General features: G+C 49.8%; 12 protein-coding genes across 12 annotated transcripts; 9 read left to right on the top strand and 3 right to left on the bottom strand.

The window, feature by feature from the left end:
* Positions 1-845: 845 nt before the first annotated feature.
* FMAN_06171 (putative CDP-alcohol phosphatidyltransferase) lies at positions 846-2,330 on the top strand (the record flags this gene model as incomplete). The annotated part of the gene is made up of 1 exon (XM_041827084.1): positions 846-2,330. The coding sequence occupies one exon, from the start codon at positions 846-848 to the stop codon at positions 2,328-2,330; it is 1,485 nt and encodes a 494-aa protein (XP_041678082.1).
* A 1,245-nt stretch (positions 2,331-3,575) lies between these two features.
* Positions 3,576-4,313, top strand: FMAN_06170 (uncharacterized protein; the record flags this gene model as incomplete). The annotated part of the gene is made up of 1 exon (XM_041827085.1): positions 3,576-4,313. One exon carries the CDS (start codon positions 3,576-3,578, stop codon positions 4,311-4,313), a length of 738 nt encoding a protein of 245 aa, XP_041678083.1.
* A 1,565-nt stretch (positions 4,314-5,878) lies between these two features.
* FMAN_06169 (uncharacterized protein) lies at positions 5,879-6,775 on the top strand (the record flags this gene model as incomplete). The annotated part of the gene is made up of 2 exons (XM_041827086.1): positions 5,879-5,997; positions 6,049-6,775. 2 exons carry the CDS (start codon positions 5,879-5,881, stop codon positions 6,773-6,775), a joined length of 846 nt encoding a protein of 281 aa, XP_041678084.1.
* A 702-nt stretch (positions 6,776-7,477) lies between these two features.
* FMAN_06168 (uncharacterized protein) lies at positions 7,478-10,145 on the top strand (the record flags this gene model as incomplete). Its single annotated transcript, XM_041827088.1, has 3 exons — positions 7,478-8,255; positions 8,301-9,005; positions 9,052-10,145. The coding sequence occupies 3 exons, from the start codon at positions 7,478-7,480 to the stop codon at positions 10,143-10,145; spliced, it is 2,577 nt and encodes an 858-aa protein (XP_041678085.1).
* Positions 10,146-10,356: 211 nt separating this feature from the next.
* FMAN_06167 (uncharacterized protein) lies at positions 10,357-11,501 on the bottom strand (the record flags this gene model as incomplete). The annotated part of the gene is made up of 3 exons (XM_041827089.1): positions 10,357-10,813; positions 10,859-11,063; positions 11,111-11,501. The coding sequence occupies 3 exons, from the start codon at positions 11,499-11,501 to the stop codon at positions 10,357-10,359; spliced, it is 1,053 nt and encodes a 350-aa protein (XP_041678086.1).
* A 300-nt stretch (positions 11,502-11,801) lies between these two features.
* On the top strand, positions 11,802-12,722 carry FMAN_06166 (uncharacterized protein; the record flags this gene model as incomplete). Its single annotated transcript, XM_041827090.1, has 1 exon — positions 11,802-12,722. The coding sequence occupies one exon, from the start codon at positions 11,802-11,804 to the stop codon at positions 12,720-12,722; it is 921 nt and encodes a 306-aa protein (XP_041678087.1).
* Positions 12,723-13,126: 404 nt separating this feature from the next.
* FMAN_06165 (uncharacterized protein) lies at positions 13,127-14,005 on the top strand (the record flags this gene model as incomplete). The annotated part of the gene is made up of 1 exon (XM_041827091.1): positions 13,127-14,005. The coding sequence occupies one exon, from the start codon at positions 13,127-13,129 to the stop codon at positions 14,003-14,005; it is 879 nt and encodes a 292-aa protein (XP_041678088.1).
* A 455-nt stretch (positions 14,006-14,460) lies between these two features.
* FMAN_06164 (uncharacterized protein) lies at positions 14,461-15,951 on the top strand (the record flags this gene model as incomplete). The annotated part of the gene is made up of 4 exons (XM_041827092.1): positions 14,461-14,517; positions 14,571-15,029; positions 15,078-15,200; positions 15,250-15,951. 4 exons carry the CDS (start codon positions 14,461-14,463, stop codon positions 15,949-15,951), a joined length of 1,341 nt encoding a protein of 446 aa, XP_041678089.1.
* A 1,074-nt stretch (positions 15,952-17,025) lies between these two features.
* On the top strand, positions 17,026-17,352 carry FMAN_06163 (uncharacterized protein; the record flags this gene model as incomplete). Its single annotated transcript, XM_041827093.1, has 1 exon — positions 17,026-17,352. One exon carries the CDS (start codon positions 17,026-17,028, stop codon positions 17,350-17,352), a length of 327 nt encoding a protein of 108 aa, XP_041678090.1.
* Positions 17,353-18,089: 737 nt separating this feature from the next.
* On the bottom strand, positions 18,090-18,341 carry FMAN_06162 (uncharacterized protein; the record flags this gene model as incomplete). Its single annotated transcript, XM_041827094.1, has 1 exon — positions 18,090-18,341. One exon carries the CDS (start codon positions 18,339-18,341, stop codon positions 18,090-18,092), a length of 252 nt encoding a protein of 83 aa, XP_041678091.1.
* Positions 18,342-19,157: 816 nt separating this feature from the next.
* On the bottom strand, positions 19,158-20,963 carry FMAN_06161 (uncharacterized protein; the record flags this gene model as incomplete). The annotated part of the gene is made up of 1 exon (XM_041827095.1): positions 19,158-20,963. One exon carries the CDS (start codon positions 20,961-20,963, stop codon positions 19,158-19,160), a length of 1,806 nt encoding a protein of 601 aa, XP_041678092.1.
* A 1,225-nt stretch (positions 20,964-22,188) lies between these two features.
* Positions 22,189-24,489, top strand: FMAN_06160 (uncharacterized protein; the record flags this gene model as incomplete). Its single annotated transcript, XM_041827096.1, has 1 exon — positions 22,189-24,489. One exon carries the CDS (start codon positions 22,189-22,191, stop codon positions 24,487-24,489), a length of 2,301 nt encoding a protein of 766 aa, XP_041678093.1.
* Positions 24,490-24,550: the final 61 nt, after the last annotated feature.

Below are 24,550 nucleotides of genomic sequence, written 5' to 3' on the forward strand. Positions count from 1 at the left end.
TCAGAAATGAACCCCTTCTGCAATTTCTCCAATTTAATTCCCGTGCAAAAACAGGCACCGCCAAAGCCCATCTCCACTGCATGTCCACTTGGTGCGGACTCTTCTCGGCCAGCTCCTCCAAGATAGCGATGCGAAGCGATAATGAGGCCTTGAGTCGAGGTACTTTTTATCTACTGAGGCATATCTTTCTCGAATGGTGTAACTTGCTAAGAGGGGCAGCGGAGTCAATCTTGACACAAACCTCACGTCACCTCTGCTCCGAGCTATGACGGCTGGCTCAAAGTTTAAGTCAAGTACCTAGGGGCGTGCGAACAACTCTCGTTTTTCACACTGCTTGTCGCGGAAAACGGGAAGAAACGGTTCAAACGTGTCGTCTTCCAGTCCGTTCTTTGGCTCTCTAGCCCTTCCAGATAACGGATTCCCCATGTACTCTACTGTACTGACAACAGTCAATTGCATTGACGGTGAACGCCCGAGATCCACTTCGGTAGCGCCGTTCGACAAGAGCAAACATGGACTTTGTCTTGAACGGACGAGACGTGCCCGGAAAAATGTGAAAAGTGAGAAAAGATGATGATATCAACAACAAGGGCGAGTTTTCACTCAATCTCACTCACTCTTTCACAGTATCTGGGAGAACCCTCGAGATAGATAAATACGGATCCCCGCCCCATTTCTCTTGCTCATCATCTCGATCTCATACCATCATCATACCCAAGCAGTCTTCCCTTCACTCACACTTGATACCCCCGATATAACCCAATCCACCACGACTGTCTTCTTTCCCTCTCTCTTTAACTTGACATTCATCCTCCTCTTCATACCGACTGTCTTTCTTGTTCATCATGCCCGCCTACGACGACAACGAACTTCACACCCCAAACTCCCCCAGCACCCTCCGCAAGATGTCCAACATGAACAACGGGGAGAGTAACGGCGAGGGCCACCACGACAGCCTCGCCATTCCCGGCGACGATGTCAACGGTCCTCAGGAGATCCCCGCTACCAGGTCCTCCATCTCAGAGGCCGCAAAGTACATGCACAATCTCAGCGTCTCGCCCTCGATGAGGGACCGACGATCCTCCCGAAACTCTTTCGGTACTGCTCTGCCTATCCCCCGTAAGCGCCAGTCGCGCCTCTCCTCCGTTCACCATGCCGACGGTCGACCCGCCCGTCCCGGCATGCCCCCGATCCAGCCTACCCGAGATCTTCTCGTCGCTCAGGTCCAGGACCTCCAGGCTGAGAAGGTCAAGAAGGCCAAGAACATGGCCTTCGCCTTCGACATTGATGGTGTTCTCGTCCACGGTGATCGTCTGATCCCCGAGGGTAAGAAGGCTCTTGAGATCCTCAACGGTGACAATGAGCTTGGCATCAAGATCCCTCACATCTTCCTTACCAACGGATCTGGTAAGATCGAGAAGGATCGCTGCGCGCAGCTCTCCAAGATCCTTGGCAACCCTGTCGAGACCGACCAATTCATCCAGTCTCACACTCCCATGAGTGCTCTGGCTGAGTACTACAGCACCGTCCTCGTCGTCGGTGGTGAGGGTTATCGCTGCCGTGAGGTTGCTGAGCAGTACGGCTTCCGCAACATCGTCGTCCCCAACGACATTGTCGCCTGGGACCCTACCGTTGCTCCCTACCGCGTCTTCACCGAGGAGGAGCGCGCCACCTCTCGTCCCCGTGACTTCACCAAGATCTGCATCGAGGCTATCATGGTCTTCTCTGACTCGCGAGACTACGCTACCGACATGCAGATCATCATGGATGTCCTTCGCTCAAAGAACGGTCGTCTCGGCACCGTCGCTGAGGACCCCGTTGCTGAGCGCGTTCCCATCTACTTCTCCCAGGGCGATCTTCTCTGCCCTACCGAGCACCCTTACCCTCGTATGTCCCAGGGTGCTTTCCGCATCGGTCTTGAGGCTATGTACAAGGCCCTCACCGGCGCTGACCTCGAGCGTGTCGTCTATGGCAAGCCTGAGTTGGCTACCTACAAGTACGCTGACGATGTTCTGACCTCATGGATGGGCGAGCTCCACGGCGAGGAGCGTCTCCCCGAGCACATCTACATGATTGGTGACAACCCCGCGTCCGACATCATCGGTGGAAACATGTACGGGTGGAACACCTGCTTGGTGCGCACCGGTGTTTTCCAGGGCGGAGACAACGACGAGAACAACCCCGCCAACTTTGGCGTCTTCCCCAACGTTCTGGAAGCCGTCAAGAAGGCTCTCCGCAACGAGCTCGGACAGGACTTCAAGTGCTTCTTCGATGAGAAGATCAACCCCGTCCTGCACGGTGACGCTGCTGATGCCGCCGCTGTCGTCTAAGCGTGCGACAATGACATTTTAACGAACTTTGTTTTTGCTTATGGCGTTTGGATTTGGGGAATTGAAAAGTCTACGACGAATTTGAACCCATGGATTTTGACTTTTTGGCATAGACCAGCGATAGAATCTTGATATCATAGCATAGATTGAATTGACCAAGATGGCACTGGGCGGACGCGTCTGAGTGCGTCTTGGGGAATTGCCTGGAGCAGTTCAATTGAAAGCAAATTCTCAATTTTTACCTGATCCTGTATCGTGAACGCGACCGTGATTGAACCGTGTCTCAATTGAGTAGATCAATGCGGTCGCATCCATGTTCGGTATCTTGACTGCCCTGTAGGCCCTGTGCCTTTACTGTGCTTCACTGTGCCTTGTACCTGCAACTTGCAACCACCAAGTTTTCCCCGATCGGCAGCGATACCCGTCCTGAACCAGGCTGCAAGCAGGTGGGTACAGGGAATATGACAAGTTCGATGTCAGAGTCGTGATCTCACACTTGGCTGCTCATCTAGGGATCTGCATAGATTCAAGGTAAGTGCCGAACTTAATAGCAAGATCAGCAGAAGTGGAAAACCTGGAAAGCTTCAAAAGATCAACGATACATATTTCTCGAGCGACACTCTTTTGCACCGTCAACACCGTTTTGAATCGTAGCCTGTTCGGTCAGCAACGTAAAGTGAGGAGTTCCAGTGGGTGATGCAATGTCATGGCTGACAGTGGGGAGTTTTAGCGCAGTTTCTAGGGGTTGATCCACTATCACGAAAATAGCACAGTTCCATTGCCTCAGGTAGACATGTGAAATACGGCATCATCAGCTTCTCCTCCGCGTTGAGATTCAGTTGGGTTCTTGAGGACGGGTTCATGGAGCATTCCAGGGTAATTATATTTATCCTTGCGGAACAGATTTTGTAAGTTGATGTCGGATATAATGAAGCTCTCGTAAGCTTACTCTGTAATATCGTGCCCTCGCCTGTGTCGCGTTTCGCTACAAGCAAACGCGAGGTTGAGCGATGGGCCAAGACACCAGCAATGCCTCATCAATACCTCAACAGGATCAATCTTACGTGCAAGTTCGTCCGAAAGTAAGGCGAGCTCGATCAATTGAGCGCTCAATTTGAGATAGATGACAGGGTAGTTTAATGATAAAAGTCGATGTCCTGCATCTGCCAGTTGTTCTTTCAGTATTCTCAATCAATCTTCTACATCGACAACAGCGCATCACTGTTTCCAACACATACAAAAATCATGGTCCGATTTCTTTCTACTCTCCTCTTAGGGGCTCAGCTCATTTTGAGCGCCTCGTCTCACTCAATCCCCAACATGGTTCCTCGCTCAGGACAGCAAGATTTTCCTTACCCTGAACTCGGCACCGACGAACCTGCAGATTATGCAACCACTGGGTATTTCATCAATCACTTCGCCATCTCTACCAGAAATCTCACTGCCAGTCTCGACTTTTACTCCAGAGTCCTTGGCTTCCGCAAAATGTTCACCCTGCACGTTAGCAAAAAATATTCGATCACCTACCTGGCTCATGCTCACGGCGGCAAAAACGGAACAGGTTATCAAACCGCTCTGGAGTTGAATCGTGAGAAAAACAATGCCCAGGGTCTTCTCGAGATTTACTACCTCGATATTCCTACCAAGAACATTGAGTCTAGCTCTCAACACCCCAACACCTTTGCCCATATTGGGCTTGTTGTACCTGATGCCCAGAAAACACAAGAGCGTTTGGAGACAATGCCTGATGTAAAAATTGTCAAGAAATTTGGAGAGAAGTTTACTGAGCTCACCGAGGATCTTGTGATTGGCCCAGCTGTTGGGTTGCCGCCTGCTGTTGTTGCACAGTTGAGCCTGGAGGAGAGGAAAGCGATTGTCGAAGGACTAGGGCCTAGTGTCGACCCGCTGGTCTTTATTGTTGATCCCGATGGAAACTTTATTGAGATTCAAGGTGAGGAGGGTGCTGATTTGGTGCAGGGATGAGTCTGAGTTGTACAAGAGAGTACTAGGATAAGGCATGTACAGGGGAATTGGGTAGATAACAAGATCTTTGGCTTATTGTACCGTCGTTCCAAGACATAGACCATTTAGGCAAGAGTAGATGAAACTGTTTAGGGCTGCTATTGGCTTGAAATCATCTAGAGATATGTCATTTACGCATCGTGAGAGAGACGGTACACGGAAGCCCCTGGACCAGGTGAGTCCAGCGAAGCCACCAGAGCTGGCGAGTTTAACTAGCATCTCCTACAAATAGAAGTCTTTCGGCACTAGTAATCAGGAATAAATACAACTAGTAGACCTACGGAATTATAACATCTCTAAGCTAAGGGCCGAGAACGCTCTTTAGACTTGCCACGCTTGGCCTAACCCCACGTGTTTCTGCAAGTTCAGGCACTAGGTCTTCTAATAATCACGCAACAGATCCAATGGTGTTCTCTTAATATATTTCGAGGCTTCGATAGGTCGCCAGGGTCAGTGCCCCTGCATATCGATACCAAATAAGCTGCCGTTCCTGAGTCCCCCGCAGATTGGGTGGGCTGTTCTCCATTAACTCGGCACGGCGGATATAGGCTTGAACTGAGTATTTACATAGAATCGCGAGCTTTTTATGTGTGAATTTTGTGTTTTCTCTCTGCTACTTACTAATGAGCTATCATTCACACTCACGTGGAGGGTCACCTCAAGCCAACAACGCAAAGCATGCCAAATTCAGACGTAGCCAAGCTTCCCTTTCCGCCCCCAACTTAACAGCAACACAGCGAGGCTGTCGAAACCACCCGCAATTTCACCCTGCATACGTACACAATAAAATGCCAAAAAGGCGGTCAACGGTGCATCCGAGCCACGTAGCTGTTGGAGTACATACATATGCAGGCAGCCGGTTGATCAAACCCAAAAAGGGTTGGGCATTGGGGTTGGCCGGGGTTGGGCAATTTGGAGTCGATTGAGGGGTCAGAAAAACACCAGAAAGGGAGAGAAAAGTGTAGTTGCGATGAAAATAAGTCATCAAGCGGCTCTGCAGTCATCATGTCTCGCAAAGGCCCAATTCCCGGCTCTTCATCTCTACTCACGCAAATGCTGAAGCAACCACCACCTCGCAACGTTTCTTTGCTTTATTCCTTTTCGAGTACCGTCCCGTGAGGTAGACTATCACTGTGCTCCTCACCCTTTAGCCGTGGTGAAGTGTATACCACGAAAGGTAAGCCAACTCTCCGCTGTCCAACGAGACGCGATTGTTTGACGCGACACCGTCTGACTGTCGACTGCAGAGCTGAGAAAAAGTCTTACCATCCACCGGCCGTCATCTTCCGATCCCGTTGCATTGAGCAAAGCCCCCAGAGCAAGACAGTGTTGACAACGTCGCGTCGACTGGACAGTAGGCCTGCTCCGTCTCAAGCTGCGAAGGAATGATCGTCTGCTGGGTCCATCTCGCTCGTCGACAAGGACTTCAGAAGGCATCGTCAGTCACCAGAGAGAGGGTCACATAAGGCTGATTCGAGAGAAAGACCATACGTTTGACCGAAACGTACCATTCACTGCCTGTGATAATGAGAAGAGCTACATCTCATCGCGGCCTTGCATCACAAGAAAAGAAATATCCCTGTGTCATCGCCGACCGTTTTCCGGGGAAATGTAAGAGGAGCTTCAAAAATATAGAAAAGCTCAAGTAAGTCCTACCGTCTCTATCGTAGCCCTCAAACATGCTAACAACTCTCAGCGAGCATATCAAGCGATGTCACAGTCCATTTCTCTGGTGCTCGGACTGTCTGAAGAAATTTAATTCTTCAATGAGTGCCGAAGCTCTCAAGCGAGAAAAAGAATATCATGCAGTAATTTGCCCCAAGGAACCTTCAGAGAAGAACAAAGCCCTCAGGGAGAAGGCTTACGTCATTGACGAAGCTCGATATGAGCTTTGCAAGAAACTTGGGTGGAAGCAGACTGCTGCTTCACATGAACTCAACAAAGAAACCGGTGGCAAGGAATGCGTATCTCAACGGAGCTGGAGACAGATCCGTGATACTATCTTTCCAAGTGACACTGTGACAGTGGATGAGTCTCATGAGCTGGTTGCAAGAGTCGAGAACGAGACGAGAAACGAGATGTTCTTGACGCAGTTCCGAGACAGTGACTCACTTGTCCCAACACAGATACAGATGAATACGATCTGTCAGCCGCCCCCGACAGCTGATAACACGTCTCACGTGTCCACGGTCCTGTCTGAGGTGACTGCCCCTCTCACAGGCCCAACGACGATTGCCCCCTCTGATCCTGGGCCGGATGGCAAAGACGACATCTTTGGGTTTCTTCCATATCCCCCAGTTCCTAATGTCCAAGAATACGAGTCTGCAAACTCTTTGACTGGCGCAGGAAAATGGGACACTAGCAACTTGGACCTGGGACTGGAGCCTTACATAGACTTTGAACAGTGGTTAAATTCAGAATGACTTGGTGGAGGGAGAGTGATGGAGAGAATATGGATCAAATTGTCAAACTTGATGGAGGAGTTCAAACTCGGAATTTCTGGCAGAATGGACACAACTCAGCTTTATATAACCTTACTAAATATGACTGATTCCTTGAGAGTGACTCAGCTTGAACGTGCGAATTATGATGCCGTATGTTTGCTGACTTGAGGCCATCTATTTGTCATATGGGCTGAAAGGGATGCCACAAGTGAGTAATCGATATGCTGTGCGTCTACCACGACAAGGCTGCGCGTCATCATCGAAATTACAATAAGCTGAAATGAAACATTGTATTGGCTCGGTTGTATGTTGTGCAGACTATTTATCTGATGCAGTCCTCGTGAACTTCTGCACGCAACCTTCAAGGTAGTGAACAGGGATTATTTACAAGGGCACTCCGCCACACATCTCACGCCTTTAATGAAGTTCGGTGCAATGGCATTTACTGCAATAATGGCTATTCTCATCAAATCATTATGAATCTCGATGTTATAAAGTTATCCGATCTCGGACTAGGCTCGGCTGCTGGGGCGCAATTGACTTTAAGTGGGGCCTACCAAGCCTTCAATCGTCTCAAGCCAAAGTCGCTCTGACCCTCACCAACATCTCTTTACTCTCAAGTCCGCGCCCTACGGATACATTCATCCGAAAATAGACGCTATGCGCGTTGATAACGTCGATATGGGTGATACTAACGATACGGAGCACAGCGCCCCTCCTGATGCAACCTCCAGTGGGGAGCCTTTTTTGGACTTTGATCCTGGTACACTTGAGTCGAACGCATATGAATCTGCGTTTGAGAATGGATTGGGAGAGAATGAGTTCGAATTCAACTTTGACGATTTATGGTCTGCGGATATGACCCAACTCCCTCTCACGGTAGATGACACCGACTTCACACAGACCCAGCTTCAAGGCGATACCAGCTTGCAACGCGATGGGCTACAGCGCCCAGGGACTGATCAACTCGCACTCAACTTCGGGGACCTCATGAGAAATGTTTCTGAATCTCCATCTTCAACTCGGTCACCCAGCATCCTTACCCCGCCAGTCCCTTCTCCCCTCCCGCCAAAGATCGGTCATCGCTTCACTCTCGATGCCATCCGCTCCTTGAAAGACTGGTTTGCTCGAAACTCCGACAACCCTTATCCAAATGAAGAAGAAAAAAATATGCTGGAGCTCCAGACCGGCTTGACCCGAACTCAAATTACTAATTGGCTAGCAAATGCCCGAAGACGGAGAACTACTACAGATAGCGGAACTCAGACAGCTTCAGGAAAGTCTGGCAAGGCTCCTGCCGAGTATACGCCAACACGAGCTGGTACACCGATACCACGAAGAAGATCTGAGAAGGGGATGCATCCTTTGCAGAGATGGGTCGACTCACCACCTGAGAATGAACCGGCTGCTGTGTCTGCTATTGCCCGGGCGATGGCTTCGGGCCAATTAGTCACATCCAGTATGTTACCTACCCCCAGCACAAGGTTGAATCTGACAGGAGCAGGAAGTCGAAGTCGGAGAGGCACGTTCTCAAGTGACGAGAGAATACCCCGGAGACGTGGCCATAGATCAACGACTAGCAGTCTCGGAACATCGAGAAGCACATCGGCAGATTCACGTTCCTCCCACGGCTCCATTAGTGGTACCTCATCACACAGTCGAGGCAGGTCGATCCAAAAAAGGAGACCCCAGAAAACATCACTTATGAAACCCCGCCTCACATTCCAATGTACATTCTGTACCGAAACCTTTAGCCGGAAATACGACTGGCAACGTCATGAGAATTCATTACACCTGTCTTTAGAACGGTGGGAGTGTTCCCCTGACGGCCCAACAGCCACAGATCCAGATACTGGCCAAATAATCTGCCTATTCTGCGGAGAAAATAGCCCAAGCGGTGAGCATATAAGTGGCCATAATCCATCTGCATGTCAGGAAAGATCGTTTAGCAGGAAAGACCACCTCAAACAACATCTGCGCCTGGTACACAACGCTAAATTAACTGACCTTTCCATGAAACTGTGGAGGACAGCACAACCAGATATCATTTCAAGATGTGGATTCTGTCAAGCTTCCATGACTAGATGGATTGATAGAGTTGATCATGTTGCTAACCACTTCAAGATGGGATGTACGATGAATAATTGGGTTGGCGACTGGGGATTTGAGGATGACATCTTGAAGACTATAGAGAAGGCTCTACCACCATGTAAGAACAGTAGAATGCTTTGAAGTACGTTGCTAACGTGTATCAGACTTGGTTGAATTGGAACGCGGGACTCCATTCCCCTTCGCAGCGAGTGGCAAACCACCCGATTCTCCTCGAAGTGCATACGAGCTCATCACGCTCGAGTTGGCATATTTTATCTCGAATCACAACGACAATGTTGGAAGTCTGCCGAGCCACGAAAGCCTACAACTGGAGGCTTGCCGGATCATGTTTGCCTCTGAAGTAACGTTTCCCGAAGCGAACCTGGACACTCACGGGAGTCCATCATGGTTCAGAGACTTGCTTCTGTCCTCTGACGAGATTTCTCAACAAGCTCGCTTTGCACCGATTCGATCGAGTACAGAAAGTAGACTTTCTGTTTTGAGGGTCAAGGGCAAGAACTCATTGTTTGAAGAGTGTCCACTGGAGTCACGACTGCAAGCGTTCATGCGTGATCGAAGAATGAGGGCGCTGTCCGAAGTTTCGGATAGAGAACTACAAAAAGAGGCAGGTCGTATTGTCATGCAGATGGAAAGCGAACTGCAAACGAAGCCCGAGTTTGTTGCAAACTGGTTAATCGGTTTTCTGTATAACTCAACAAACTGGATAAGTGACTTTCGGCGGCGTGCAGACCTTATGTCAGCCGATGACAGCTGGAAACTCCCATTGCCAGGTAATATGGCATGGTCTACTGAGTCTCCAGGTGTACAGGCACAGCATGATCTATCTTGGGTGAACAACTCGTCTCTCTTTGACGGAAATGACTGGTCTTTCGGAGGGCAAGCTGGACCGTCGGGCACAAGCATGACCTGGCAAGCAAACGAACCAGCGAATAACGTTGATCAATCCACGTTCGATGCATCACTCGATGACTTTACATGGCTCTGGTCAGACGATAAATCACCACCCAAGATACCACAAACGACCCCGAGTCCTGGAGCCGAAGGCGAGTCTGGCCTTCGACCGACGTGGCTTGGTCCGGGGATCTATGTCTTGAATGACCCGAATCACCTCCCGTGGTTTGCACGCGAGATGAAGAGATGGGTAAAAGCGGCCATGTCACCCAATAACCCAATCTGTCATGTTCCTTCGGATGAGGAGCTTAGACATCAAGCTCGATGTCTGCTTTACAATGAGTAAGTCCGCGCCCTCTTGTCATTTGACGCATCTGGCTTACCCCGTCAGTGACGATCCTTGGAACCAAACACCTGCGGACCACGCACAATGGTTGGAGATGTTCAAGAAGGAGGTTGGGATTATTTAGGACACGGGCAAGAAGATCCCTACACGTACAGAAAAGGGCAGTGATCGTAATGCGCAATGCCGCCTGCAACGAGCCATGGAAGGCAGTCTATGGGTGGAAAGGCTTCTGCGCACATAGCGAATGGAAGTGGACATAGGAATGCACCGAAGGATCCTTCAAGTCCTTTCGAACCTTGACAAGGAAGACTTCGACCTCTTCGGGCGTCCATCCCAAAGCTCGAGTGAACGGGCCGATGGTGATTGCGTACAGACCATCATAGATGACACTCCTGTTGTAGAGACCAATCATCTTGAGATTCGGGTCTTTCGGCCACGGACCGACCGGCACCTTCTTGATCTCGTGGCGGATATTGACAAATCCAGCGTCGTGCAGTCTATCGGGATTCTTCTCGGCAGCGTGCATCTCGATGCCTGACTTGGCGAGGGCAGCTCGGATGTTGGCTACCATTTGCGGTGGTGTAAAGTCGGGACGTAGTGTTCCGTCATCGCATCCGTATACCCATCGGAATTCGGGAAGCTCGATCCAACCTCCTGGCTTCAACGCGCTGCGAATGTCAGCTGTGAGCACCCATCGGGGGCGGGAATGTTACCGGTAGATCTGTCCCAGCAGCGCAGGCCAATTCTTGATTGCCGTGGACATGTTGCGCAAATGGACAAGGTCTATTGAGTTTTCGGAGTATAGCCACGGTGCTTCGGCGTCGTCGACGAGGAATCGAACGTTGGGAGGAACCCATGGTGGTTGAATGGGACTGAGATCGATCCCAATGACTTCGGCGCTTGGATATTCATCGCCCACTACAAGGCATCAGCATTCTTCTTTCCGCCTCAATTATTTTACGTACTATCAATTGCCCAGCTTCCAGTTCCTGTCCCAACATCGATGATCTTCTGAGGACGGTCCAACGGCGCATTATGCAACTTTCCTCCAAGAAGATGCACTGCAACCGTATGCTTCATATCCTCTCTTTCTTGTTCGGGCAGATCATTTGGGAATTGATACAAACCCTCTTTAAATTTGTGATAGCGCCGACTATTCTCGAACTGATAATCGCGCACACTCGATGCTAGAGATGACGACTGTGCGGAATGCTCGGATGAAGCGTACCCATCATCCGTTGCGACATCATCGCTCGTCGGAGGAGGTGAGTGATCTGGTTCAATTGGAGGATCATGCTGTTGTAGCTCGGGGACTCGATATAAAGGATTCGTCGGGGGGTCTGTTGTATCGGCCATGATGAATTAATTGATCGTAAACAAGTTGAGGAGAATGCCCGAGGAAGTGGAGCTTCTATCTATTAGTGAGTGACCATCCCCATTTCCTGGTTCTCGAGTGATATCGGGGGCGGGAGATCAACAGTCCGTCGCCGGATCACTGCCCGTCTCCGCCATCACTGCAACCAACCCCACCACGAGTGTTTTTCTGCTGTTGGTTTGTATCACGCTGCTTATCTTACGCTGTTGGTCGAGACAAACAGCAGCCACAACTGATTCTCATTGCTTGGCGTATCATTTATGCTTAATTGGTGAGACGCCATGGAGCCATTCAAACTCTCCCTGCAAGACGGCACAGTGCTCTCTGGAATCTGCAACATTCCGTCGTCGCCGTCAATTTTTAAGCATAGACCGTTGGTGGTTGGACTTCACGGGGGGTGCTATACGAGCCACTACTTCGATGCTACCCCAGAATACTCGGCGAGGGGTGTCAGTGAAGCGCTCTCTGTGCCGTTTGTGGCTATAGATCGACCGGATTATAGGGATACTACGCCCGTGGGGAGCATTCCCGAAGGATCAAGCTATCCTGAACAATGGGGACGAAGACTCCACGAATCCATTCTCCCGACCCTTTGGAAAGAGTATGGACTGCCCAATGCATGCACATGCATCGTTCTTCACTGTCACAGCCTCGGAGCCAACGGCGCAATTGTCGCATCATCCCTGCACGCAACCTCATCATCACCTGCATATCCCCTCGGCGGTATCGTCATATCAGGCTTTGGCTCCCTGTTGAAAGACACAGGCGGCCATGTTTCGCAGCCCGATCCTCCACCCTCGCATTTGAACATCCCTGTCGAAGTAAAAGACAAGACTTTGCTTCTTCCAGGAACGGCAGACGAAACTGTTTATGCACAGTCTGAGCGCCTCGACCACGCCATTCCGTTTGAGGAACTTGCAGCGCTGAGAAAATCTTGGTTGGGGGAGTGGAAGGACAGATGGGGTATTAATGTTACGGTGCCGATTATGATGGCTTTGGCGCATTTGGATCATTATTGGGATGCTACGGAGGAGCATTTGAAGCATTTTAGAGAGGGGTTTCCGAAGAGCGAGAGGGTTGATTTGAGTCTTATAAAAGCGGCACCGCATAACATTGAGCTGAGTTATTGGGGTCCCGGCTGGTATGCGAGGAGTTTTGGGTTCGCGGTTGAGTGTGCGGTTTCACTTGCATTGCAGAAGTGAGGCTGCGTTGGTTTATACTTTATATTTATATTATACACGATGGAAGCGCGCAGGTCATCATTTCTTTTAAATGACTTAGGATTATAGACGAACTTTCTACGGATCACAAGGTTATCAAGATAGTTCATATCATTGTTGACACTGGACAAAGACTGAGGTTAGGTTGGAATGAATTATAGTTTGGCAATCATGTGAAAACTATAGCCCATCTATATTCGAATCCTTTATTTATATACTTGATAGGCCCTATAAGATGTTATTTGGTAAATTTTCATGGCATTGGTCGAATGACCTGACTCATCAGCCAAAGGGCGCGCCCCTCATCGTCAAACTCGAAGATAAATGCAGAAGAATCCATCGCCTTGCTTCTCTATTCTTCTCACTGCAAGGAACGAAAAGCTACCATGGGTCAAAGACCGCCTCCGAATGTCCTGGATGCCTTTGGTGTAGAGGGCTCTGTGATACACGTCCCGGGAGGCCGAGGTCTCTGCTATCGAACTTCGCAAGGCATTCTTCTCCGCCCTTCAGACGATGACAAAGAATCCGAATACATAGCAACCCTCTGCCACTCTTTGCTCGAACTTCATCCTATTGACTACCGCGTCCCTAGGCCAATCCCAGCTTCAGAGTCCCCTATGAGATATGTTTGTGATGACTGGACGGCCTGGGAGTATCTCGAAGGGAAAGCGACTCCCCAGGGAAACTTTGATATTCTTATGAGAGCTTGCCGTGCCTTTCATGCCGATATCGTAAGATTGGCTACTGAGAGGCCCAAGTTTTTATCGACGAGACAGAATCGATTTACAGAGGCGGATCTTGTGACTTGGGGGGAAAAGAAACTCGAGGATGTCGAGGAGATCAACAGCGATGTAATGGCTACTATTCAACCGATCCTTGACAAACTTCTTAAGCTACGACAGCCATTGCGAGAGAAAATCAAGAATCAGCTTATTCATGGCGATTTAACTGGAAACGTCTTATTTGACCCAGAAACCAACAGCCCTCCAGCAATCATCGATATCACGCTTTACTGGCGACCGGTTGACTATGCAGAAGCTATCATAGTCGCAGATGGGCTCATCTGGTTAAATGAAGATCGGAAGTTAGTCGAGATGCTTAGCACGGATCATACAAGGATCCAGCTCGTCGTGAGAGCATTGTACTGGCGGTGCTTGTGTTTTGCTATTGATCCGATTCTCCCCTGGGTGAATGAGAATCTCCCTAAGGCGAACTTTACAGGGGCTATTGAGATTGTGAGGGAATTGATGGGCGAGTACATTTGAGATACTGAGAGATAAGTTGTCGGGTGCTTAGTCTCGATACGATACACAGAGCTGTATGATACCATGATGGCTTTCAAGAGACTCGAAAGGGTTCATCATTTCTAGAATAGCATTTGTAACTGCCTGTTTGCATTCGAACAGCTCAAGACATGGAATCCTCGCTTATCTTTCAATATGAACCGGTACATGCTGTACAAGAACTGCCGCATGCCCAATCTGGCAAGCTAAACCTGTTTGCTGCAGCTTGATGCCCGGTAAGCGGCGTGTTTTTCCTCCGTAAAATAAAATATTAAGCTTATTTCTCACACACTGTCTCCCCCTTCATCCATTGGTTCGTCGCTGTCAGCGTCGATTGCCAAGCAGCAATCCCACGCTTACATAACACTCTCTGCCGTCATCTCCCACCAAGGGATCTCTCACCTCCGTTACCTAACTCTGAACAGTCATCAAACAAAATGGTTGGTGTCCCGAGCAGCCGCGGGTGCAACTCTTGTCGAAAGGCAAAGAAGAGGGTATGTATGATTTATTATCCTCTTGGAGATGAAGCTCTGACTAATGAGACAAGTGTGATCAAAAGCAGCCAAAATGCGGCCGCTGTATCAGACTTGGGGATGAGTGCGTAGGCAGCGGGACAAGACGCTTCAAATTTCACCAGTACAAGCCTGATACGCACACTACACAACTTATCACGCCTCCTGCTGAAACACCTAGCAATGATACGACTAGACTGACAGCGGAATTTATATCGCTTATGGAGATTAATGATGATCGGTTTGGTTTTGAAGCATATGGCCCTTATTTCTTTGCAGATCTTCCTCGACGTATGGGCTCGAATTCTGCCCTTGATACTACTACCTCTGCCATGATAGCATCGTTCCAAGCAATTCGTCTGAGAAAGACTGCTGACAAAAAGACCTTTTCTCTTTATGGGAAGGCGTTGAGGTCCTTGCAGAGCTGTTTGAGTGATGATAATCAACCGGTCATGCTTAAGCTGGAACTCGTTTTGATGATGATGTTATGCCAGGTGATGATGCTCAGTCAAATGTATTGGTTTCGGCACTGACGGTGTTAGATCTGGCTTGATAACAAGCATGCCAATAAACATCGAGGGATAATAGCGTATTTATTGAAAGAAGCTGTATCTCAGGGCGAGATTCTTCACTCGGGTGATATACGAGCCTGGTGTTTACAAGCGGTAAGGCCTTATTCTATTCATCCATAACTTGGCTGACCAGAGAGAGTAGATATACGCCGCTCTATGCGATCCGAAAGTTGAACTTGGCTCATGGTTCTGGGACGTAGCCGTCCAAGACAATATCATGACACGACCATACCACTACGAACAGAACCTCTACTGCTTCGAACTCGGAGCAATAGGTGATTTACCCGTGTTTCTTCGAGATCCTGAGAGATATCTCTACCAGTTGAAATGCTACTACAACATTCTCTCTCAAGAACGACTCGTGATGAAGAAGCTCTACGAAGAAGCCATGGTGGCGACACTCCCAACGGATGCATCGCCTGCGTGTAGAATGAAAGCCATAGAGTACGCCTCCGGGCACGCAGGTCTTCTCGTCCAAGCAGCACTCATCGGCCCAACACTCAAGCCTTTTGGCGTTCTTCCAGACTACACACAAGATTCTCACGAGATATGCGATGATGCAATACTACTTGCATATCGATGCCAGACATTCAGGCCATGCGGAGCGTCCTATGTGCCTGAGCTGTTGAAGTTGGTCTGGGCATCTTTGGATGATGGATATAGACACGAGGAGCTGGAGAAGTTGATGGATGAGTATGCTGAAGATGTTCAGGGTGCGAGCTATCTTGAGGAGGCCAAGATTATGAGGAAGAGGCTTGACGGTCTTGGCTGGAGCGATCAACAGCGGTTCTTGGAGGGGAGGGATGAAGGGGTAGAGACACCGCCGCCGTGTGTGATTTTGTGAGATGAGATGGCATCAGAAATTGTATCGAAGCACGGGGTTGAAATCGGAACAAATTGTTTTGGTAAAGCTAGAGCGTTCAAAATTTCACATATAGCAACCCCAGCCAGATGAATGTCATTTCAGGGTAAGTTATTTGCTGGATGTTACGCCGAGTTGGGCATCACTGCTAATTTTAGAACCCACCTCAATTACATCTTCAATTAAGCACCACGATGGCTGCACCTTTACTTCCTCTAGTCCCCGCATCTCGTCATAAGTCATCAAGCTAATCTGATCCTGCCTGAGCCAAATTCCCTCACCCTCACCATCTTTTCTCTTCATCTTGAACATTCTTGGATAAACATCCACTGCGCAAAGCTTGCCCAACTGGGGCCTCTTTTTCAGCTTCTGCAGATCGCGACGATGATCCCTGGGCATCGCCCCCCGCTATTAGTGATCTAACAGCAACGAGCGGTAATCTGGTTGGCGAGAGTTAGTGCTGTAGCTGGATCCTGTGTCAGCCACAGTGCGCTAGATGGGTAGTGTACCCCTCTAATTCATGACTTCAGACTTGATGAGCTGTTTGCTCTCGTTAATACGAAAATGGAATCAAGTCCCAAGACTTTAGTTTGAGTTGGTCTATAAGATTGACAAGATGCTAACTAAATGCGAGCGTTTATCCCACGATCATCGTCGCCGCCCTCATAAACAGGGCAAGCTGGCATAGCCTGCGCCCCAGAGAATCCTCGCCAAAAGCAAGGAAGCCTGAAGCTCATCAAATGACAGCCCTTCACGACATTACACCCACCATTGGAAACCACCATCTAGCATCTAGCGCTCTCTCGATATGTAGTAGCTTCAATTAAACCCCTGTCATGGCGGTCTCATGCCCTGGAAGCTTGGTGAGTTAAGCTTATTTCAGTGCCTATCCCCGTCGATCAGCCTTGCGGTGTGAGTCTCCCTCGGATAGCCCTACGGTATTTCAAGGCCTTGCTCTCCCAGTCCAGCCTTGGGACTGTCACTGTTGTCTCTGCTCGCGTCTTCCTCTTTTGCCTCAGCACTTGATCACCTCCAAATATTGCATACCCTGTGCTCATGGCCGATAAACCCACAACTGCCCCTCAAGCATCAACCATCCCCACAATGACCACCGCCGAAAAGTCGTCTTCTGGCTTCCTCAAGGTCATCGCCTTCTTCGACCTCATCGTCAAACTCGCCGCGACGGGCGCGCTCATCGGAATTCTCGTGCTACTTGTGCAGTTCAACAACAACATCGACAAGCTCTTCAACGGGAGCAGATCTCTCCCCGTTCGTGTCTCCGATGCCGCGCCGTTGCGCATCATGCCTGGTTATTCGGGCACCTTCGATGTCCGTATGACGAATAACGCGAATAACCCCGTGTGGTTCAAGGTGGACAATTAAACGGAGGATTAGACGTGTATGACGTTTCGGCGCTTGGTGGTGGTCGGTCTCATTTCGGTGGGAGATGGCGGTGGACGGTTCATTTCAAGGCTTGTAGCGTGTTAATGCTATTCTGGTGGCGTGTTATGGATGCTTACCTGCGCTGAGACTTCAATAACATATTTTTTTATCTCGTGATCATCATGCTAAACAGTTCGAGTCGTCCATCATCTACTTTACTGTAAGACCAAGTTAAGAGTCGCGTTGCAAGACGCGACACATCCACGCGTCGGCAATTAAACCGAGCATAAAGGCGACAAGGCAGCAGTCTTCTAGGGAAAAAAAAGAGTATCATTTAGCAAACACCATAAACTAAATGCGAGCTATAAATAGTCTAAGCAGATCAAATATATGTCCTTCCTGTGCCGTAACTGACTGATTATTCCCGTGCGCCCGTCTAAGGTAAGGTAATGGTTCCGATCGGGTGAAACCGTCGAAATCCGGAAGAGGGGGTTCAGGGGTACACGTGACCACCCGGATCGTGACCGTTGCCGGCCCCACCCGGGCCGAGGATTTGAACGCCGAGAAAATAACGTGGGAGAAACGCCATGAGTAGTAGGAAATTTGGTCTTTGTCGAATTCAAATAGACGCCGCTAGTGGTCTATCTTCTTCTGTGTATGTGTGGTTTTTATCTGCCTCGTGCTGGGTATTTTGTTGTGTCTTGTTGTTGCTGCGCTGCCCCCGAAGTCGGCCACGCTCAGGCCTTCCATGCGACAAGGTTGCCGAGCAAGCCGCGAACGCTGTTACGGCTCTCTTCTAGAACAGCGGCGTCTCGTGTTTGCTGTACCTTCGACTCGACGGCTTGCAGGACGCGCAAGTGCTCCTTCTTGAGCTCCTCGAATCCATCGTCAAGCTGCTTGTGCCATGGGTACAGAACACCCACCTGGAAGCTGAGTGCCGAGCCAGCAATGACAAAGTTGGTGATGGAGAGGGCGCGAGTGATGATCATGGTGACTGATTTGAAGGATCTATTTTTACTGACTTGTAGAGAGTATTGCAGTTATGCGAATGAAGAAGCTGAAGATGTAGGCTTGGGCTGGCGACAGACACGCGAAGCAAGACACAACAAAGTTACAGAGAAAAAAAAGAAGGGAATGAAATGTGAGAGAAGAAGAAAAAGAAGAAACAAGTTAAAAAGGAGTACCAACAGAAAAGAACAACAGAGAAGAATCCCCGCATACGTACGTGACATTCGGCTTGTTACCCAATTTATCCAAAAAGGTAAGGCCGCCGTAAATAAGCAGGAATCAACGGTCTCGGCTCGCGTGAGCAAGGGATGGTCGAGACTCTGACAAGTCATGGAGAGTCGGACCAGGGGCTGTCAAATGAGACGCTGTCATCCGAACTCCGGATTTCACATGTCCACTGTTCTTGTGCGCGTGTCTGTTGTCACTTGTCAAAGAGAGTTTGACATTTGCCACAACTTCATGATTCCCCACAACGGCGCAGGGGTGCTGGAGTACGAGGGACTCGAGTCACTGAGCATTGGTCTTTTGAACCTGAGGTGAACTTTTGGTGGTGAAAGTTGCTCTTGAGGCTTTCGCATTTCGCTTAACGGTTTCGAATGCTGAATTAATTGAACAATGCTTCTACGGGCCTTCTGGACTTAACCGCTGTTAGCCGTCAGTGGAGTCACTAGGACAAGGTTCCCACGTGTCGAAACAGGGCTGCATCGGTTCCCCCGATTGTCTCCATTCTTCCGTACCGATGCCGGGTCAGTGAATCTCCCGTATCGTGTCTGTATCCACCTCCAAGAGCGGCTCATCTACCGGCCTTCGGTACCCATATCGCCGGGGTCGTGGATCCCGGATCCTCCAACCCATTGCTCCATCGTCAACCCGGAGCGGAAGTGAGCAGCGATGTGATCTATTCGTTCTCCCCAGCTGTCCATCATGACTTGACAGAAACCGCATTTGCTTCTTATCATATCTTGTCGGTGTTGTAGCAGACTCAGATCCGGTTTCCAGCCATCCCACTTGCGACAGCCATGAAACTTGTGAAGGTGCTGCCAGAGGTGGTCTTTGCGTGTAAACTTGCGCTCTGAAACAGGGCGTTCGGCACAGGTTTCGAATTCGTGAGCTTGAATGTGCTCGTCGCTGGGTGAGTTCTCGCCGCAGAAAAGACATTGCGGGCCACCCTCACTCATGCGCCAGACTAAGAATGATTGATCTGGCGTGACAGGCAATGCGCAAATCCATGAGTCGAGACCTGGGAGATGAATTGACCGTTCATGACGAACCCAGTCGTACTTTTTCTTGAAGCTCTGTCCGCAAAATGTACATTGGAACGCGACGAGCTTCTTTGTTCGTGACCTCGAGGATGCAGTCCTAGATATGGAGGGTCCTTCTACCACTGAACTACTACCAGAGCGCGAGAAGAATGCCGCATCCCTTGAGCGATACGAGTAACAAGAAGATGCTGAGTTGGATGAGGCCTCTTGAAGATTAGAAAGCCAGAGAGAGTCATTGCTCGCAGATGACCCTGGTCCATCAGATGCCGCCCCGTCGCTATCCAGCGAACTATGTCCACTTGACTGAGCAGCCAGGGCATTTTGAATCGCCGTCGCTGAAGCTGGCTCCTCATCGGGCGGAGAATTTTTCCAGCGATCCAAGGGTGACATGTTTTTGCGGAGGTAATGCGGCATGGGGGATCCTGGTGCAAATCCTTGACGACCCCGGCCAGGCGATGCAGAGTAAGTCGAGGAGAGTCGATGGCGTCGTCTAGTATTGGCAAACCAATTGACTACTTGACTCTTGCTCAATCCTGACTGTTGAGAAAGACTAGCTTTCTCTTCCTCTGATGGGTAGGGATGGTCCAGATTGGAAAGGTACCAATTTCGCAGCACCCTCGTCTTTCGCACTGATCGAGTATTCGCTCTTTTGCCCGACAGTGCTGCCATTGTAAGGCCCTGCGATGATTGACCTTCATCAACTGTCGCAGGTACTCCTAGGATGCTGTGCTCGCTAACCCCGTGGAGGCGACCGATGACAGGCTCTGACGTTTCGAATTCCGAGGGTTTCCTCTTCTTCTGCCCTGCCAGACTGCATTCGCGGAACAAGGCGACACAGCTCGAACAGCTCTTGGTAGGGTTCGGGTTCGCTACGGTAGTTTGCAAGATCAGACACTGCAAACGGGTTCGACGACAGTTGGTGCATGGCACAGGGGGGTATGATGCTCCATTCTTGACAAAGAATTCCTCAATTGTGGTCATGGGCATTTTAACAGGATCATTGGAAGCTGGCAACGGCGCTGGAATGCACCAATCTGTGGCCGGTTGATTGAGAAAAGAAAAGTCCTGGTTGAGATCGTCTGCGGGAGCCTCGGACGCCGCTTTAGCCTGCTGAAAATCGGCATTCCAATCAATTTGAAAATCCGGGATCTCGGTGTTTTGAGGGTTGAACGCCTCTTGAGGATTGATGGTCTGTAGCATGGTGTCGATGTTCGCTCCTTCAGCAAGCGGATTTGATGGACTCCGCGATTGAGGGGCTGGGTCATCAATTTCGTCGTAAGGAAGAGTCAACGCAGCATCTTGGCCGCCGGTGAAGAGAATATCATCCAGTGAAAAGTCCATTATGACACTGTGATGAGGGCAGTGGCCTCTCAGCGACTTCAAATGGTTGATGAAGAGGCATGTGAAGAAGATGTTATGTTGGAGTGGAGTTTTGGGAGAAGTTGCGATAACGTCACGCGTAGCCTTCGCTTGTAGCGATGTCAGGCTTAGTCACAGCCGCGATGCAAGTGACAGCGCGCACCGCCTGTTTTGGGCATCCTTAACGACATTCTCTGGTGTTTTATTGCAAGTCATCATTTGTTGATTATCCCCCAACCTAGAAGGAAGAGATCGGTCGTTATCGCACCGATTTGCACGCCTAGCATTGTCAACTTGACAATGCTGTGGAAGGAAAAACAGGTTGGTACTTAGAAGGCGCTGCACTCGCTCACCCCGCTGAACCTGCCCTGAATCAGAACCGACTTTGGTGGTTTCCACACGAAAGTCATACAATGGTCTTGGATAAATTGTCCAAAGCTTTTTTGATTTTAGCTGTGATCAAATGTATTAACTGCCTCGCAATGCAGTTGCTGGTTACGGGGTGGCTGTCGGTTGTTCTGGACCTTAAAACGTGCTACTGCAATGAAAGCCAGGCTGGCCATCCCTTACAGCCGCAATAACCAGACCTCATTGCTCCAGACTCAATAAAAACATGTTCAAAAAACTCCACCAGGTGTATAATGTGGTTAATACAATTGACCTTTCTGTAGAACCGAAATGCGGAACGACGCAGGAAGCCATCTACACAGTCGATTAAATGCGACCTTACTCCGTATAGAATCGCCTGTTTCTGCATAATCTTACGAGCCAACCAAAGCTAGCCTACATCTGAACAGCGGCCAACATGCGATAAGTCGACTTCATCACAGAACCATGACCCTTCAAAGGACTACTTATAACAAAAGTGTAGATGTCTTGAGACTCAAGTCCTGCGAGAGACATCAACAATCTCATGACAACGAACAGCACGAGTTTGAATGGAGTATGTATATGAATGAACCTGCTCATTGTGTGGGGGCTGTCCTGTCGCCAGAAGGCGCATCACCAATGTTAACTCGGGCGCATTCTCTTGCAAAATGTGTATAAAAATGTTGCGAAAATTCTTCTGAGGACTTTCAGAACATCTCAACACCATCATCTCTCCTTCGTTCATCTTCTCATCGAGTCTCGTTCTTGGATTCCCCGCTCAATTCTCCGCATCAAACCTTCTTCATCGCAGTTGGAGAATCCCAGCACAAACAACATCATGACCACTCGCCGACACGTCCACTTCAACTCCAAAGCCCAATCATGGACTTCACCTGAGCCCGCCTCTACAGAAGCCATTCATCGGTTTCACCAGAGTCTCCCCAACTATGAGCCAACACCTCTTGTCAGTCTGGACAGCCTGGCTAAGGAGGTCGGGGTCGGAGCTGTCCATGTCAAAGATGAGACGAACCGCTTCGGTCTTCCAGCGTTCAAGATCTTGGGTGCTTCTTGGGGCGCATTCCGCTCTATAGCCGAGAAACTTGGGTTATCTCTTGACTCAGATCTTGACACTATTCGGGAAGCGGCAAAGGCTCATCAATTGACCTTGTACGCAGCGACAGAAGGGAACCACGGCCGTGCCGTGGCGAGGATGTGTGTCATCTTCGATATCTCAGCTGAGATTCATGTCCCGGCGTCTATGCATCCTTCTACGGTCAAATTGATTGAGTCTGAAGGTGCAAAGGTTGTTGTATCAAAGGGTAAATATGAAGATGCGACGCTTGAGGCCGAGTCTGCGTCCAAGCATGAGAAGGGGATCCTGATTCAGGATCATGCATTCGGTGACTACCAGACTGTTCCACAGGCAAGCAGTATTTCCCGATTAATCACAACCTCCAATTCTAACGTGTTGCAGTGGATTGTCGATGGCTATGGTACCATGATGCGAGAGGTTGACAAGCAGCTCGGTTCTACCAAAGCTGACTTGGTCATCGCTCCTGTCGGAGTCGGATCACTCGCCCAAGCTGTCGTATCTCACTTCAAGAGACAGGGTACAGTCACCTCCACGTTGACAGTTGAGCCTGACACTGCGGCGTGTTTGTGGAAGAGTCTGGAGAAGGGCGAATTCACTGAGATCCCAACGACCGGCACCATCATGGCTGGTCTCAATTGCGGAGCCCCTTCTACAATCGCATGGGACTTGTTGAAGAACGGCGTTAATGCAAGCTTGACCGTATCAGACTACGAGGCTCACCAGTCCGCCCTGTATCTGCAATCTCAAGGCATCAACGCTGGGCCCTGTGGGGGATCGACTCTTGCTGCGTTGAGACGGCTTACACTGGACGACAAGAAGGCCCTTGGACTCAATGAGAAGTCCACTGTGGTGATCTTTTGCACGGAGCGAAACCGAGACTATGAAGTACCCCATGCCGTTTCTGGCAATGACCCAGTTGCACTCACTCAGACCCTTGTTCAGATCAACTCAGCCAGTCCTGACTTGGGTTCTGTTCCTGGACCTGGCGAGACCACCATCGCTCGCTATGTCGCTGCATGGCTCGAGCATAGGGACCTTGAAACGCATTGGGTGGAATTCGAAAAGGGTCGTCCCTCTGTCGTTGGCGTTGTTCGTGGCTCTGGCGGCGGAAAGAGTATCATGTTCAATGGACACATTGACACGGTGACTATCATGGGCTACGACGATGATCCGTTAAGCGGCAAGATTGTAGATGGGCGCCTTTATGGTCGGGGATCCGCTGACATGAAGGGAGGCGTCGCAGCAGGCATGATCGCGCTCGCCAATGCTAAGAAGCTCGGACTTCGTGGTGATGTGATCTTCACTGGTGTTGCCGATGAGGAGAGCTTGAGTAAGGGAACAGAAGACATCCTTCGCGCTGGATGGAGAGCAGATGCCGCTGTTGTATCGGAGCCAACGAACCTCGAGATCAGTCACACGCACAAGGGATACTGTCACATTGAGATCAAGGTCCATGGACTGGCTGCACATGGTTCACGGGCTGATCTAGGCATCGACGCTATTGTCAATGCCGGCCATTTCCTCGTGGAGTTCGGTAGATATGCGAAGAAATTGCAAGAAGGCCCAGGCCATGAGACCCTGGGAACAGGAACTGCACACGCTTCACTGATCTCCGGCGGCGAAGAGGCATCGTCGTATCCTGCAAAGTGCACCATCATCGCAGAGCGCCGAACAATTCCGGGAGAGACCAATGAAATTGTCCAGAAGGAGTTCGACGACATTATTGCCAAGGTAGCAAAGGAGGTCACCAACTTCAAGGCAGAAGCCAAGATCTTCTTCAGCCGCCCGCCCCAGTTCATAGCGGCAGACCACCCTTTCACCAAGCTCGTCTCCGGCATTGTAGGTAGTGTCACTGGTAAAGATGCGGTCATTGGCGGTGCTCTGTTCTGGACTGATTGCGCTTTGTTGGCTGAGAAAGGGATAGTGCCTCTGCTCTGGGGACCAAAGGGTGAGGGACTTCATGGAAAGGAGGAGTTCGTTCATGTCAAGTCAATTGAACAAGTGGCTGAGGGATTGACCGATATAGCGGCTGAGTTCTGTGAGTAGTTAGATAGACGATGCCTTGTGCATCGAGTGTAATTGAGGGATAGTCCTTTGTTCTCATCTG

The sequence above is a fragment of the Fusarium mangiferae genome (genome assembly GCF_900044065.1).
Source record: "Fusarium mangiferae strain MRC7560 genome assembly, contig: FMAN_scaffold002, whole genome shotgun sequence".
Classification (NCBI taxonomy): Eukaryota; Fungi; Ascomycota; class Sordariomycetes; order Hypocreales; family Nectriaceae; genus Fusarium; species Fusarium mangiferae.